This window comes from Trachypithecus francoisi, unplaced genomic scaffold (genome assembly GCF_009764315.1).
Source record: "Trachypithecus francoisi isolate TF-2019V2 unplaced genomic scaffold, Tfra_2.0 Lachesis_group3, whole genome shotgun sequence".
Classification (NCBI taxonomy): domain Eukaryota; kingdom Metazoa; phylum Chordata; class Mammalia; order Primates; family Cercopithecidae; genus Trachypithecus; species Trachypithecus francoisi.
Genome location: NW_022681468.1, coordinates 45,621,478 through 45,638,646, shown reverse-complemented (window position 1 = coordinate 45,638,646; position 17,169 = coordinate 45,621,478). Strand labels below are relative to the sequence as shown.

General features: G+C 39.8%; 1 protein-coding gene across 1 annotated transcript in view; it reads right to left on the bottom strand.

Annotated features, from left to right (window-relative positions):
* Positions 1 to 14,535, bottom strand: part of CCDC175 (coiled-coil domain containing 175) — a 60,937-nt gene extending 46,402 nt beyond the window's left edge. The window contains exons 1-6 of the mRNA XM_033187865.1: positions 14,342 to 14,535; positions 12,663 to 12,748; positions 10,382 to 10,493; positions 5,860 to 5,995; positions 2,320 to 2,548; positions 908 to 1,030 (exon numbers count right to left, since the gene is read on the bottom strand). Of these exons, the coding sequence (XP_033043756.1) occupies positions 908 to 1,030; positions 2,320 to 2,548; positions 5,860 to 5,995; positions 10,382 to 10,493; positions 12,663 to 12,748; positions 14,342 to 14,498 (843 nt within the window). The 5' untranslated portion in view covers positions 14,499 to 14,535. The remainder of the gene's footprint in view (positions 1 to 907; positions 1,031 to 2,319; positions 2,549 to 5,859; positions 5,996 to 10,381; positions 10,494 to 12,662; positions 12,749 to 14,341) is intronic.
* Positions 14,536 to 17,169: the final 2,634 nt, after the last annotated feature.

Below are 17,169 nucleotides of genomic sequence, written 5' to 3'. Positions count from 1 at the left end.
GTAGGCCTAGTGCTTCCTTACTATGTTGAAATTTAAAAACAGATAATGACGTTTTTAAATATACATATTTGAGAGAAAATTTTCATTTTACTAATGCTTTGTAATTGGCTATCATAATAGATATATTGTAATTAAAATGAGCAGAACCACCCCATATAAAATATTCAGTTTTACTGTTGTACCAGTATAGTTTTGCTTGTGATTTTTCAAGACACATAGAAAAAATATACTAAAGTCTCATCAGTTCAATTAATTGTGATAAGAAGTTAACAGGCATTTTTGTTTTCAATAACATACAAGTAGTATTTACATTAACCACTTCAATTATAGTCACCGCCATAAACTTATGTTTTCTTATCTTTCAAATAAAGATAATCCTCACAAAATACTTCTCACAGTGTTGCCTTTCAGTAAATGTTATCACAATGTTTTTAACAGAAGTGCAGAGCTCTGATGTATTTTCTAATTTAAATAGACAAATGGTCTCCTTTACATATTAATGTTGCTGTACTCAATACAGAGCCTAAACTCGGTTCTAGTATTCCACATTCAGAATTAAGGACTCAGCTCATGGTTATTCATTTTGTTATACCAAATGAAGCAATCTCATGGAAATGTTATATATATCAATACATTTGGTTAGTTCTGTACGTTTTTTTAAATCAATATTTTTGCAGTATTTTGGCCCATCAAATGCAGTTTGTATCTAAGGCATTCCACATTTCCTTCTTCCCATGATAGTCCTGAAGGGGAAACCACAATTGCACGATAACGTTTTAAAGAAAGTGTCAGAAAATGTTCAAGTGGAGAAAACATCCTCTCAGCATGACATGAAGATGCATTACAATCAACTCCTTTTTTATTGAGGTGCCTAGATAAGGCTTAAAAATACATTATTGTTTCTTACCGCTGCGGAGACAGTAACTGTTTCTTTTATTTTTGACATTTTAGTTTGTAATTTATCCAATTCTTTCTTCTTTTTATAAGTCTCCACTCTCTTTATTTCACAGATATCTTTAAATTCATTAATCTATAGTGACAAGCATAAGAAACCAATTTAGAAAGCCTATAAGCACAACAAAGTTTAGAAAATCTTTTAAAAACAGTGTCAACCTAATTCATATTTAATTTAAGTATAACAGTATAACATATTCAATTCAAGTATAGTAATAAGTAAAAAGTAAACCAAAAAACAAGGGTTTCCTTATTCATATTTAATTTAAGTATAACAGTATAACATATTCAATTCAAGTATAGTAATAAGTAAAAAGTAAACCAAAAAACAAGGGTTTCCTTATTTTGCAGTATCACAGGAAAAAGCATGAGCCGCAAGGGCCAAACTGTAATGACTGAATATTGAAATAGTAAATGTATAAGAGCAATAATAACAATGATTGTTAATAACTAATTATAAACGTAATTGTCACAGTAGTGATTTCATAGTAAATCACCACAGCAGTGGTGACCAGATTTACAATGTATTAAGCAGATAAGAAGAGTCAATGGAAGGATTGAAGAAATTATCTGGGAATCTAAATTCACGTTATTTAATGGGAAATAAAACCAGCTAAACACAGAGTAAACAAAATAATTAAAGACAGAGCAGCTTGTAATCCTGGAAAACTTCTTACCATTTTATCACACCACCACTTGTTAGACCCTAATGAACGATGTCACCCTCTTATCAAAACCACCTCTCCCGAGTCAACCAGAGCAGAACAAGGAAGAAAAAATCATTACAGATCTGATGTTGAATTTTAATTAACATGACACAGCAGGCAGTTCAGCTCCCGCAGTGGCAGAAAAAGATGCAGTAGTTATCCCCTCCCCACCCTCACAAATTTGCTGGTCTCTAAATATTGTTTTCTCTTTAAGGCCCTCAGTTCTGCCTGGCCCCACTGCAGGCCTCTGCTCTCTCTCATTCATTTATCAGGAGCAGCAGGGCTGGGCTGGTGCCCTATCGGAACACCCTAGTCCTGTCCATACAGACACAGTCTCAGGGTTATCAAAGGCAACTGGATAAGATGGTAGCCTATTCCTCGTCCCTATATGGCTGCATATAAGCAAAGGGGACACCCCAGTGTTACAAATTCTGTCACTTAAATTCTTCCCCATGAACTGAGATGCTGCTACCAATCAAATGTCTTCCCCAAGAGCGGAAGTGTCCTTGAGTCTCCCGCTCATCCCGTTTTCCCAGGGTGTTCACAGAAGACACCACCGAGGCTGCTTGCCAGCCTTGAGGACAAATAAATTATTTCCTGTTTCCTGCTCCAGATTCTATACATTATTGTATTTTAAAGAACAAATCATGCCACTTACCTGTGCAGTCAGCTCTTGTTTTCTTACCAGATATTCTGCCCTTTCTTTTTCCATTAGCTCCTCTGCCTCTTGAATACATTTTTTTTGCAATGCTAGGTCTTCTCTCTTCAAGTTTATTTGGGTATAAGTCTCATTTACGTAAACAGTGGTGGTGGCTTTTTTCTCCATAATTTGGTTGAGAGACAGGACAAACCTTGCATGCTTCCTTGCTAGCTCTTCCTGCTTCTCCCTGGGAGAAAAGAATTGCTACAGAGTAAGAAGTACAGCTCCTAAGAAAGGAATAAAGTCTGTGTGGTGAGATGAGCCCTCAGCAAGAGGAAAAGTGTAAGGAATACTTATTTTATGACTGTGTTTATGATTGTCGAAACTTGGTTGAAAGCCAGGCGCAGTGGCTCATGCCTGTAATCCTAGCACTTTGGGAGGCCAAGGCGGGCAAATCACCTGAGAGGTCAGGAGTTAGATTCCAGCCTGGCCAACATGGGAAACACTGTCTCTACTAAAAAGACAAAAATTAGCCGGGGATGGTGGCTTGCACCTGTAATCCCAGCTGCTCGGGAGGCTGAGGCAGGAGAATTGCTTGAACCTGGGAGGCAGAGGTTGCAGTGAGCCAAGATCATGCCACTGCACTCTAGCCTGAGTGACAGATTGAGACTCTGTCTGAAATAAAAAAAAAAAAAAAAATTGGCCGGGCGCGGTGGCTCATGCCTGTAATCCCAGCACTTTGGGAGGCCGAGACGGGCGGATCACGAGGTCAGGAGATCGAGACCATCCTGACTAACATGGTGAAACCCCGTCTCTACTAAAAATACAAAAATTAGCCGGGTGCGGTGGCGGGCGCCTGTAGTCCCAGCTACTCGGGAGGCTGAGGCAGGAGAATGGCGTGAACCCGGGAGGCGGAGCTTGCAGTGAGCGGAGATTGCGCCACTGCACTCCAGCCTGGGCGACAGAGCAAGACTCCGTCTCAAAAAAAAAAAAAAAAAAAAAATTGAGATGAGGACAGAAGGGAACACAAAACAAGCATCAGCCTTGCAACTTTTACCACTTTTGAATGTCACGTGGCCTTGCCTCACACCACCCGTCCCCACATGCCAGGTAGTAACCACAGGGCATTTTGGGTTCAAGTATACAATGACTCAAAAGTAGTTTTGAGCAGGTAAATGGGATCTGACCAGATGAGTATTTTGATATGTATTGTCATCATGTCTAGCTCATTATCCTGAGATACGCTGTTAAGCTAAAGAAAGAGAAATCTCATCACATCTCCAGCTACCCTGGATGCTACAACCCTGCAGGCAGGAGCCAACAGAAAGCTCACCTTCCTCTGGATAGAAACTAGGGAAAGAAAAGAGTCTATCTTTACGTTTTGGAGGATGCCTGAAACCTCATTTGAGCCCTCTTACCTTCTCCCATCTGTAGCCAACTCTGAGCTCATTAGGAGTCATTAACCTCACACATCCATTGCTGGGCGGTGTCCATCTGAGAAAGACCTTAAGATCCTGTGAGGAAGACCTTAAGATTTTGTCTACCCGGCGGCTAACAACAAAAGGTTTACAAAAGGGACAATCGGTGCCATTTCTCTATTTTCATTTTTAAAAGCTCCTGCAATGTAAAGACCCTTTCCCTTTTGCTAGTCCTCAAGGCTAGTGAGTTTCAGAGGAATTGTGTTTGAAGGCTCAGGAAAATAAAAGCAGGCTGCTGGGAAGTTTACTTCTAGATGTCAAACTCCACAAAAGCAATACAATAAAAAGAAGTCTTGGTGAGAGACTCAGTAGGTGGTCAGATAATGGGTGCTTTGTGGATGCAGCAGAGGAAGCCTTTTAAGAATGAGTCAACCTGAGGACTGTGGAGCCTTGGGGAAACAAAGCAAAATAAGTGAAATAAAAAAAACCTCACTAGGTGTGTTGTGATGGGCTGAGAAGAAAAGAACACTCACACAGTGTGGAACCTCAGGAAAACACATTCAAAGAGCTGCTCTGTCTGTATCTAGTTTTTGAAATTTGCCCAGGACAGGAGACATATCCACCACCCGTCAGAGCTTGTGAACCCTTTGATATGCATTTTTCTTTGAAAAAAATGATGCAACAAATGATTGTAGCTTGATGATGCCAACACACCTGCCACCACCTTCTGTTTGTTATTGCCTTTCCGTAAAGATTTGTCTAGAGCAGTGGTTCTCCCAATGTGGTCAGGACCAGCAGCAGCAGCATCGCCTGAGAACTTGTCAGGAATGCAAATACTTATCCCCACCACACTCCTCCCAGATCTATTAAATCAGCAATTTTGGAAGCAAGTCCCCGTAATTTGTGTTTTAACAAGCCCTCCAGGTGATTCTGATGCAAGCTCAAGTTTGAGAATCACGGGTCTATAGGAATGTGACGCTGCTAACTGGTTGATATAAATACCTAGCTTGGGTTTTATTTTTCTTGCTATTAGTTTAGCAATTGTGGTTTCCTGTTCAGGAATAGGACTAGTTTAGGAATAGTCTAGTTTATGTAGCAGGCTCTGGCCATGGTGGCTAGCATGCACCATGCACAAATCTGTATTGTGAATCCCCAACAGGATTAGAGAATGTGGTATTTCTCAAACTTACGTAATCATGAACTTTCTCTTTTGTGGAGCATCTCCCAGCAGAGGTGTACTGAGAGCCTGGTTCGGAATCCATGTCCCTGGGCCCCGAGGTCTCTACCTGATTACTGATGCTTTGATATCTGGGGCACCCTCTGATAATTTTGGCTTCCCAAGAAGACTTTTTTTCCCCTATAATAAGGGCTCTTTGTGAACATTGCTCACTCTGGAAATCAACATGCTGATATTTATGATATTTATTAAAATTTATCAAATTTTCTCACGGGGTGAGTAATTCTTCAAGGGGTTCTATCTTTGAGAATATATCTCTTCCTTTCATGAGCTAGCAAAGAGTTGTGACCCCCATTTCACAGATGGAGAAAATGAGGCTCACTAAGGGGTATCAGATCTTGAGCTACAGGCAGTTTCATATATTATCTCATTTAATTACAGATAAAATCTGGAACCCTGTCCTGGGAACCAGCCTCATCCTCAGTCCTCCAGTGGGTTACAAATATGACTAAATATCTTCAATGAACGGAACTAGATACAATAGGTCTGTTTTGACATTAGATTTATAATATAATCCCTGCAAGATTTCTTACTTTGGTGGTGGGGGTTTGTAAACTTAATTCTATGAAAATGGAAATTAAACCCACTAGGTGTCTACCTTTGGAGGTAGCAGTAGAGGTAGTGTGTGGTTTACAAACAGTAGTTGCTGCTGAGAAGCTAGATTGCCTCTGAAATATTACAGGCCTCCTGGCTGCTGTGGTTGAAGATTTTCTGCTCTCCTCCTCCGCCCTCTGTGGCCATCACCTTCCCTACCCCATCAGCCTGGGTCATCTCCTACGACCCATCTTCACCTCTCAACTTGCCCTGCCCCAGTTCAGATCAGACAGTAAACCCCTCCCGACAATTTTCCCACTCTAGCTATAGACACCTACTCCCTCAAATATTGAATATAAGAATACCTACCCCAGAGCTTCATTATATTCTTTCAGGTCAGTTATTTTCTTCTTCAGAAGCTCTATTTCATTTTCTGTCCTTGTAATTCTCATTTTTATTGTATTTATCTCAAAAAGATTTAATCTGCGAGCGTCTCTGACACATTCTTCAAAGTAAGTGGAAATGTTACTACATTATTTGAGGAAGAGCACAATTGTAGATACTGACTTTCATGAAAAAAGTCTTTCTTTGAAATATTCTTTTAATAATGTTTTTGAGAATCAAGTACCTCTTATTCCCTTGGTCCCTCTCAATGTTACCTACTAATTATTTCTCTTATTTCTGCTGCTGTTATGGTAACCAGCTTTCTGTGGGCTTAGATCAACTTCAGACAGGTGTAGTCTGATAGTGCCTGACCTGCCCATTCCATGCACTTCTCACCACCTGCCTAGGACTTCTGCAATTTCTACGTGGGACTTCTTTATGCACCCACACCCATGCATGTATAACCCAGAAGTACAAGAGGTAGGGCAAGCATAAGACCAATGATAGACAGGAGCCGGTGCATAAATATTTCTCCCTCTCTCACACTGATAGATGGTCCTGAGAAGAAGTAACACTGGGTCTTGGGGGCTTCTTCTCATAATTAATTAGTTTCAGTTAGCAGCAGCCAACATCATAATCCACCCCATATTGGCTCTCCCTTGTCCTCTGTTTTGGTCTCCTTATCCCATCCTTCTCTTTGGATTCTACTCCCTAATAAAATAATAATGCAAAAGCCAATGCCTCAGGTTCTGCTTTTTGGGAGAATCCAATGTATTAAAGAAACAATTATTCATCCATAAATAATAAGTCAGTGTAATCACATATGACTTCAAAGGATTAGCTCAGTGTATGACAGATGGTCAATATGCATGAATTTTTGAACACTGCTGTTTAGGAAGGTGCTGGACTAACTACTCATTTCTACACAACAGACTCCCTAGAAACTAGCTGGTAGCTCTCCTGACAGAGCTAGGGAATTTTTTTTCTAGGCTACTAATTAAATTGCTTGTTGCAGCAGGCCTTCTCAAACTTTGTTCTCAAATATGCACATACATCATTTGGAGATCTTGTTAAAATGCAGCTTCTGATACAGCGGGTCTAGGGTGGGCCCAGAGATTCTGTATTTCCTCACAAGCTCTTACATGTTGCTTATGCTACTGAACCAAAGACCACACTTTGAGTAGCAAGGACTTATGACATAAGACCAACTAACTAAATTTACATGATTAAGCATTTAGCATGTATCAAGGACCTTATAAGCTATTATGGTATTTTCCCCCTTCTAAAATATGTTTTTCTGATTATAAAAGCAACCCAATCTAAAAACTAAAGAACAGCAAACAACAACAACAAAAAACACTCTTAATTCTACCTTTGGTGCAGATTCTTCTAAATCTGATTTTCTTTTCCTGCACATATAGTTTGTTGTATTTTCCCTGTCAAACTAGATTAACACCAAGCATATTGTTTTAAACCCACTCTATCAGTCAGGGTCCAATTAGGAGATAGAAATCTCACAGTAAATTGAAAAGGGAAAGTTTAATAGAATAAATTATTAACTACAACAGAGGATTAGAGTAATTAGAGGATTAGGGAATGGGTGGTAAGAAGTGAAGAGAACTTGAAAGCATTCAGAAATAGCAGACATAAGGAATGGCCAGCATCCCTAGAGCTGAGATACAGTGCTCGAGGAGACAGCACCTTGAGACCTGGGAGCTAGGCCTCATTAGGGAGGCTGTGTCTCATTAGATGGCAAAGAAGTTCGTGAAATGCTGGGCTGATAGAACTTGCTGGAAATCTGCTCTCTGGGGGTGTTAGCGGTCCCTGCCCACAGAGAGGTGCCATACTTCAGAACTCACTGCAAAACTACCCAAGGGGGTGCCAGAGAAGCTCTTCATGAAGAGGTGCCTCATTGGTAGTTGAAGCTACCCAAGGGGTACTGGGGGGAGCTGCTGGGCATTGTGGACTGCTGGATGCTGCAGGACCATGGCCTGGAGAAGCTGCACTCACCGTAAGAGTCAGCCAAGTTGAGCACACTGGAACCAGGAAGAGAACCCCTTCCTCCTCCATATCCCTCCTATGCCCTCTGTGGACAAAGCTGAACATTGTGCCAGCTGGTAAAGGGGAAAATTTACAGGGTCCAGCTTCCTTATCACAAAGTAGAGGCAATAAATGGCTAACTGGAAAATCTACCTTTTATTTTTTTACTTATTAAGACCACTGTTTTTAAGTTGGGCTCTCTGGGAAACAGATTATAAAATGTGTGTGTAGAGCATTTATTGGGTAGTGCTCTGAGAAACATCTCTTTGGAGGAAATAAAAGGCTGGGCAGAGGAGGAGGTTAAACTGTGATGAGCTTTGGAGCTATGATCATGCTGTGGAGTTGTTCTACACTGAGGCAAGGAGCCAGGCCTTTGTACCCTCATAGTGAACAATCATGAGTGGAGGTGGCAGGCACTAGGGAGAGAATATAACTTGGAGTGAAGCTTCTCTCTTCTGTTTTTGTTTGTTTGTTTGTTTTTGTTTTGAGACGAAGTCTCGCCCTGTCACCCAAGCTGGAGTACAGTGGTGTGATCTCGGCTCACTGCAACCTCTGCCTCCCGGGTTCAAGCGATTCTCCTGCCTCAGTCTCCTGAGTAGCTGGGACTACAGGCATGCGCCACCACTCCTGGCTAATTGTTTTTTGTACTTTTAGTACAGATGGGGTTTCACTATGTTGGCCAGGCTGGTCTCAAACCCCTGACCTTGTGATCCACCCGCCTCAGCCTCCCAAAGTGCTGGGATTACAGGCGTAAGGTACCGCACTCAGTCCCTTCTCTCTTTTGTTGAAGGTAATTCCTGGAGAAGAACTCAACTGTGAGCCTCAGTCAATATACCTGGCATCTGGAGAAATAAAGTTTGACCCTTACCCCAAATACAAAATTTACCTCAAAAAAAAAAAAAAAAAAAAAAGAATTGAAGACCTAAACATAAGAGCTTAAACTGTAACACTCTTAGAATAAAACATAGAGAAAAGCTTCATGGCATTGAATTTGGCAATGATTTCTTGACTGCATCAAAATTTAAAACTTTTGTGCTTCAAAGATCACTCTCAACAGAGTGAAAAGGCAACCCATGGAATGGGAAAAAAATTTGTAAATCATGTATCTAATCAGTGGTTAACATTCAGAGTACATAAAGAACTCCTACAACTCAACAACGAAATCGAACCTGATTAAAAGATGGATAAAGGACCTGAATAGACATTTCTCCCAAGAAGATGTACCAACGGCCAATGAGCAGACAAAAAGAAGCTCAACATCTCTAATCACGGGGGAAATGCAAATCAAATCACAATAAGATAACACTTCACAGCCACTTGGAGAGTGATCAGAAAAATCACAAACACAAAAATCTGGAAAATAACAAGTACTGGCAAGGATGTAGAGATACTGGAACCCTTGTGCATTGTTGGTGTAAACACAAAATGGGGCAGCCACTGTTGAAAACAGCAAGGCAGATCTTCAAAATATTGAATATACGACTCTGTAAGATCTGACTCCAGTAAAAAAAAAAAAAAAAAAAAAAAGAATGTGCAATTACCATACAATCTAGCAATTCTGCTTATGCATAAATATACAAACAAACAAAAAAAAATGAAAGCAGGGACTTGGATACGGGTGAAGTATCCCTAATCCAAAAATCTGAAAACTGAAATGCTCCAAAGAACATTTCTTTTGAGCATAATTTTGGAAATGCTCCAAAACCCCAAACCTATTGAGGACCTACATTATGATCAAAGGAAATGCTCAATGAAGCATTTCAGATTTATGGATTAGGGATGTTCAACTGGAAAGTATAATGCAAATATTCCAAATTCAAAAAAAAAAATCAGAAATTGGAAACATACCTAGTCACAACTGTTTTGGGTAAGTGGTGCTCGACTTGTATTTGGATACCTATGTTCATAACAGCGTTATTCACAACAGCTAAAAGATGGGAGCAACCCAAGTGACAATTTGCAGATGAAATGGATAAGGAAATGTGATAGATACAAACAATGAGATATTATTCAGCCTTAAAAAGAAAGGCAGTTCTGACACATACAACAGTATGAATGAACCTTGAAGATATTATGCTTCGTGAAGGAAGCCAGTCGTGAGGACAAATACTGTATGATACTACTTATATGAGGTAGCCAGAGTAGCCAAAACTCAGAGACAGAAAGTAGAATGATGGTTTAGGCCAGCCAAGTTGCCTAATTTAATTGGATAAATACCAATTTGGAATGGGCTGATCCATTTATCTATAGTCTATTTAGAAACAAAATTATATAAATTCAAGTATTATATATACTATTTCCACTTAAAATATAAGAGAAAATTATTATGGCATTTACTGTGTTTGTGTCATGTATGCTTTCTAGCTATAACTTACATGAGCAATAACTATGAAACTTATCTTGTTGAAAGTATTTCATTCTATTATAAGATCAACTAAATTTCTAGAGTTGATAACCTCAAAAGTACCTTTCAATTCCCTCTTAATGCTACTGGGAAGAGTTTCCAATAGATAGTATAGTTTGTTGAGTTCCATGCTTTCAATCTCCAACAGATCGATTGTGGCTTTTCTCATTTCTTCCTGAAAATTTAAATTACATTTTAAAAAAGTTAAGACACTAAAATAGTAAGATCGATTTCCTAAACAATGCCCTATAAATGTTTTCAGGGGTCAAAATATAATTGCATTAAATATCTTCCACCATTATTTTTATTTGGAACAGACACTGGGAAAAGGATCTACAGTCACTATTTAAGGTGTCTGTTAATTTATCTCTTACTTTCTATTGATTTTATTCTACTGAGAAATTATCTTTTCTTTATGAGTATCTGTTTCTTATATGCAATTTCAATCCATTTAAAAGGAAAGACGCTAACAAAAATGGTAATATTGAGAAAGAAAGCTACTTATTAAAATATGGAAATTGCCTATGAAAATATGCTTAGGTATAAAGAGAACAATGGTTTTCTCATACACACCTACAAACCCAAACAAATAGGTAAAGCTGTTATTATTACTTTTAGGTGAGGCTACTTTAAGAAAGGAAACACTGCTGAGAAATCAGTTGGTGGGAAAAAATAGATAAATCATCTTTTAAATAAACTGTCATAATAGCTATAGCTATTTTATGATCTGAGAACCTGCCATTATATTTTATGAATTATAAAAAGTAGACTATATAATTACATATATAGCATGATCACTTTTCTGTAAAAAATGAAATTCAGTGTAGTCATCACCTATACCCTGAAAGTAGAAAGTATATTCATCAGCATTAATTGTGATTATTTTAATGTGGTCCTTTTGCTTATCTATTTTTTTCTAAATTTTTCAGAGTCAACATGTATTACTTTTATAATAATGAACATTTATTACTTTTAAAAATAAAAGGATTGATCTCTGTTTTTTTTTTTTTGAAATGGAATCTCGCTCTGTTGACCAGGCTGGAGTGCAGTAGGGCAATCTCAGCTCACTGCAACCTCTGCTTCCTGGGTTCAAGCAATTTCTCCTACCAGCCTCCCCAAGTAGCTAGAATTACTGGCTCCTGCCACCATGCCAGGCTAATTTTTGTATTTTTAGTAGAGATGGAGTTTCGCCATGTCTTGGCCAGGCTAGTCTCGAACTCCTGACCTCAAGTGATCCACCAGTCTCAGCCTCCCGGAGTGCTGGGATTACAGGCATGAGCCACCACACCCAGCCTGATCTCTGTTTTTTAAGAGATTTCACAGCCCAGATATTAAATGAATACAGACTAGATACTTTAACCACAATAAATATTTTGGCCCCTTAAAATCCTAGTGAAAGACATAACTGAAAGAAAGAACCAAGCAGGGAAAAATGTTTCCACAGCACCACAGTGCTGCACAACACACATGATCCCTAAGTGTTTACATGTATCTACTCAATTAAGTAGGATTGTAAATTATGATTATGTAGTATAGCTATATATATATGTGTGTATGTGTGTGTGTGTATAATATGAAATACAAAGTAATAAGAGTTTTATCAGCAGTCTGTGTATTCAAACTCATTTACAGCCATATTTCTACATTTTTAGCAATTTGATATGTAGTAGATTCTTATTCAATATTTTTAAATAAAATGGAGAGCCTTCGCCATTCTGACTGTGCCAAGGAAGCATTGTCAATATCATCCCTGGCCGAAAAGAGATGTCTGTGACACCTCAGAAGGAAATTCTTTAAATATTTCTTCAACATATCTTTGATAGGGGCCAGATAAGTGTAACTGAAAGAGTTTCTCTTTGTTTTCACTAACAGTACAGTCTACTTCAGTGAAACATATGTCAAATAATCTTTGACCAATTATGCAAGGAATTGCTTATAGAGAACTGAGTTAATTAGCACCATGCTTGCAATTTATTCCAGAGATTGTGTGTGTGTTTGTTTTAAGGAATGCTTGTATATTGGTGTCCCAAGCATTTGCCTATGTGGTTCACCTCTTAACTGAACCCTATTACCACCCACATTGCTTTCTCTAAATGAGCTTGCCCTCATCCACAGTCATAAGCCCATAATTTAGTTTTCTCCATGGAAAATCCAGTAACAATCCGCAGTTGATCAATAATTACGCAAATACTTACAAAATTGAGAGAAAAATATGTGTAAGTTCAAGATAACTATATTCTCTAGTCATCTACTTAATACTTTGAACAGAATTGGTGCTAAATGAAAGTTTGATGAAGAAATATGTGGAAGATTGAAGAAATGGTTCTTATAGATAATACAATACCAATTTCTTAACAGCTACAGCAATGTCCTTAAGAAAGATCTTAGCTTCTTCATTACATTTAAAATAGTCACTTTGCAGTGATCGTTCTGAAAAAAAAATTAGAAAAAAAGATCTCTTATTTATCTATCCAAATTCTACTTAACCTTTTATGATCTAGCTCAAATACTTACTTGGTTGGGAGTTACATCTTCAATCTCCGAATTTTTATTGTACATTACACTAATCTCTTTTGTACTTATTTCTTATTCCATAATGTTATAATTTAGGTATATATTTTATGCTCCTTGAGGACAAATGTGCTGGAGATTTACATATTGATATTTTATAACTCCTACTCAGGGCAAGAAGGTGTAATGATTTTTTTTTCCCTGTGAAATATGTTCTGAGTGTCTAGATATTATTAACAGAAAAATGTATTTGTACATAAGTACTAGGGTTGCAATGGCATGCTGATCTAGAGATCAAGTATGAAGAGAGTTCAAGGTTCTAGCTCTGTCATTGACAATGACCTCAGATACATGTGAATAATTTAGGTCTTAATAACTTTAGATCTCCTCAGTGGTTAACATTCTTTTATTTTATTTTATTTTTTATTTTTTTTGAGACGGAGCCTCGCTCGGTCGCCCAGACTGGAGTGCAGTGGCGCGATCTCGGCTCACTGCAACCTCCGCCTCCTGGGTTCAACGGATTCTCCTGCCTCAGCCTCCTGAGTAGCTGGGATTACAGACGTGCGTCACCACGCCCAGCTAATTTTTTGTATTTTTAGTAGAGACAGGGTTTCACCATGTTGGCCAGGCTGGTCTCAAACTCCTGACCTCAGGTATCCACCTGCCTCGGCCTTCCAAAGTGCTGGGATTACAGGCGTGAGCCCCCGCGCCCGGCCAACATTCTTCACGATAACATTCACCCAAGCATATTTGCCAAGAATTGTGAAATTAACTTAGTGCATTTAAGGAGGAAAATAAAAACTATCCCAAATTAATAGTAACATTGTAACATAAATCAATACGATTATCTTGAAGAAATGGGATGATTCTAGTGAAGCACTGAAATGTTTTGTTGTTTGGCCTAAACGGTTTTTGCACTGACCAAGAAGCACCCTTTCTTGGATTGTCTTACCTTAAGTTTAAGTGACTTGATTACAGGTTCAGCTTTCTAACTGAAAAAGATTTTAACCTGGCCCCATCCAAGGTAATTTTCTATTAGAATCTCCTAAACAACCTTTTACATCTAATTTTTCTTGCTTAACACAACAGGAGCCTCTTAAACACTCCCTTTCCTATTTGCTTGTTAAATTCTCCAGTTTGCCATGGCAAAATGTGGGAGGATGTTAACTTGGAAAGGCAGGAAGAGAACTGAAATAGAAGGCATAATCTAAATGCAGGTGTGTACTCAGGTCGCAGGCATAGGGCAGTGGCTTGGGAGTCCCGGATTTGTCACCAACCACTATTGAGGGTTGAGCGAAGTCACCCCAGCTGCGCTAGAGCAGGAGAGCTGGGCACTTGGTCCCACCCGCCAGCTCTCTCTCCCCAGCCTCCAAGGAGCGGGGAGAAGGCTCTGCCCTGGCCAGTGATGCCCTGGTTCCGGGAGGAGAGTCCCCCGCTCAGGATTCCCGCTGAGCGCCTCCTAAGCGCCACCTCTGAGGAGACGTCCCTTCCAGCGCCCGAGGGGCGTCTCACCCACAACAAACAGCTGCTCCAGCGCCTCGACCGCGACGGAGGAGCCCAGGGTGGAGGGGAAAGTGCATAACTCCAGGGAGGGGCCGGTGGAGACGGCGGCCGCCTGCACCAGCTTCTCGCCAGCGCCCAGCCCTGGGGTCCAGGGGCTCAGGGCCATTTTGCCGTTCTAGCTGAGTTCCTCCTAAGCCAGACCCAAGGATTGCCGGTTGCCACGGGCAACGAGGACGCCGAGGTCCTGGGGCGCCCCCTCGTGGCCCGCACCTCTAGTAGGTACTTCCCTGGTTCTCTAATTTTATTCACAATAATTAAGCAGTCTGGGAAGAATGACTCTCTCTTTAGCTAACTTTTCCCCCTTTCAATTTCCATTTCGTTAGTTCAGGCCTGTGTCTTTTTTGTGGAGCACTGCAATCATAATAATGATCACTTCTGAGCGCATCGTTGTGCCGGGTACTGTCGGATAACCTTTATATACAGTAGCTCACTTAATCTTCACAAGAACTTTGTGAGCAGGCACTTTTAATACCTCCACTTTTACAGACAAGTAAACTGAGGCGCGGGCGACTAAATGAACTGCTCAAGACCACAAGAGGATAATATTGGATTTAAATTGACGTCTGGGCCGGGCGAGGCGGCTCACACGTGTAATCCCAGCACTTTGCGAGGCCAAAGTGGGATCACCTGTGGTCAGGAATTCAAGACCAGCCTGATCAACATGGTGAAACCCCGTCTCTACTAAAAATACAAAAATTAGCCTGGCGTGGTGGTGCGTGCCTGTAGTCCCATCTACTCAGGAGGCTGAGGCAGGAGAATCGCTTGAACCAGGAGGAAAAGTTGTAGTGAACCGAGATGGCGCCATTGCACTCCAGCCTGGGCAAAAAGAGCTAAACTCCATCTCAAAATATAAAATAAAATAAATAAAAAAATAAAATGTGAAGTCTGTATGAATCTTTCTACTATGCTACAAAACCTTCTTTTTTACTCCTTTAGAACTTTCCTTGTATTTAGTATATCACTGAGCTCATTTTGCCTTGAATCATAGCGATTTTTTTCTGTCTTCCCATCCAACTGTGAGCTCTGTGATGACAGGGACAGGAGGATATTATTCATTTTTCTATGCACCTCCAAAATTCAGCTTAGCATGAGGCTCAGTTTGAATCTGTTAGTTACTTTTCCTCTGGTGGGTTAGAGAGAAGCAAAGGTGATTCAACCCTCCTTTTCTCTACAGATGGCAAAACTGAAATTAGAATGATAGTAACAATGACAATAGCTATCACTTGTTAAATACTTATTTTGTTCCATGCACTGTTTTACATACTTTGCAGTACCCCATTTAACCCTCACGAGTAATCTTTTGAGCTAGGTATTATTGCCTGCTTTGCAAATGAGGGCACTGAGCTACATCCTGAACCACTGTGCAACACTGCCTTGGAGGGGTCACAGCATATCAGTAGCAGAACTAGTTCTAGAATCCAGGCCTCCTTCATCCAGGGAGAGCCATATTTTGGCGTCGGACACCGCCCTGGACAACATCCTCCTTTTTTGCTGGATTTGGTCTATTAGTATTCAAATCTGCTCCTGCCCTTCTGGGCCCTCCTCTGTGTGGCAGGAGCAAGAAGACTGGATATGAAATTTCTTGGATGTCCTTGCCAGCTGTTTTCTTGGTAAGTTCCACTAATGGGAAACACTGGTGGGAGATTAGAAGGCCAAGAAATCCTGCCATTTCTGCCTCCAGAAGTGGTAGTTTCAGGCTACAGTCGACTGTAGGTCCCACCAGTTTTGGTGGCTCTAGAGGTGGCAGGAGTAGGAGCCGGTGACTCCAGCAGTCTCCAGCTGCTCGGCAGTAAATGTGAGCTTGTGTGTGTACAGCACAGGTATTATGGCGGCTCTGATATCTGGGGTCTTCTTTATCTTCTTACCCTTTGGCTTCTATAGCCCTTGTAACAAATTCCTTGTGATATACTTCTCTCTTCTGGAAATATCTAGACTGGACTACTTCAAGGCAATCCTTATGCTGTCACCAGAAGACTCTTCCTACTCATCACCTCATTTGGATCACATTGCCCTCCATTATCTATGAATAAAGGCTAATCTTAAGGGGGCATTTTGTGTCCTCCCCACTTACTGGATTTGTTACAGATTTTCTGAATTTTTACATTTCTCTATTTCCCTTCATGTCTCTAATAGTTTCTTTTTCCCTGAACTTTGTAAGAAAGTTACATGTACATACACATACATATGTATAAAGTGGGAAAAGCAAGTTCAAAAAGAAATGTATTCAATTAATATTTAATTTTTACAAATTAAATGTTTTGTGAAAAACGATCAGCTTCTACCTTGTCTCATGGTTCCTTTTATGTGGGATGCCCTGTGCAAAATTCAACTACAATTTTTCAAAAGAAACTTTATTAATTCTGAAATAGAAAACTAGGCAAACAACATGAATCAGCACTTAACAAAAGGAAAAAATTCCAAGAAACGTATTGAAAGAACATTTATCCTCAATAGCATTCAAAGAAAAATAATACTCTCATTTCCTCATAATATTAAGATTAAAAAGAATAATACTTCAAAATATCAATACTGGGAATATGCATACTATCTGAAGGACAATTTGGAAATTTGTATAAGGAGCCTTGGCATACAGTAATTCTAAGAACTGTTCTTAAAGAAATAACCACAGGTTTGTCCATGGACATAGGTGTGAACTCATTTATTGCAGTCCTGTTTTAAATAGTGAAAAATAGCCCAAATGATCTACAGTAGGACACTGTTGTTAAGTAATTTATGGGACATTCATGCAGTGGAACAATCTAGGAGGCAATCCACCA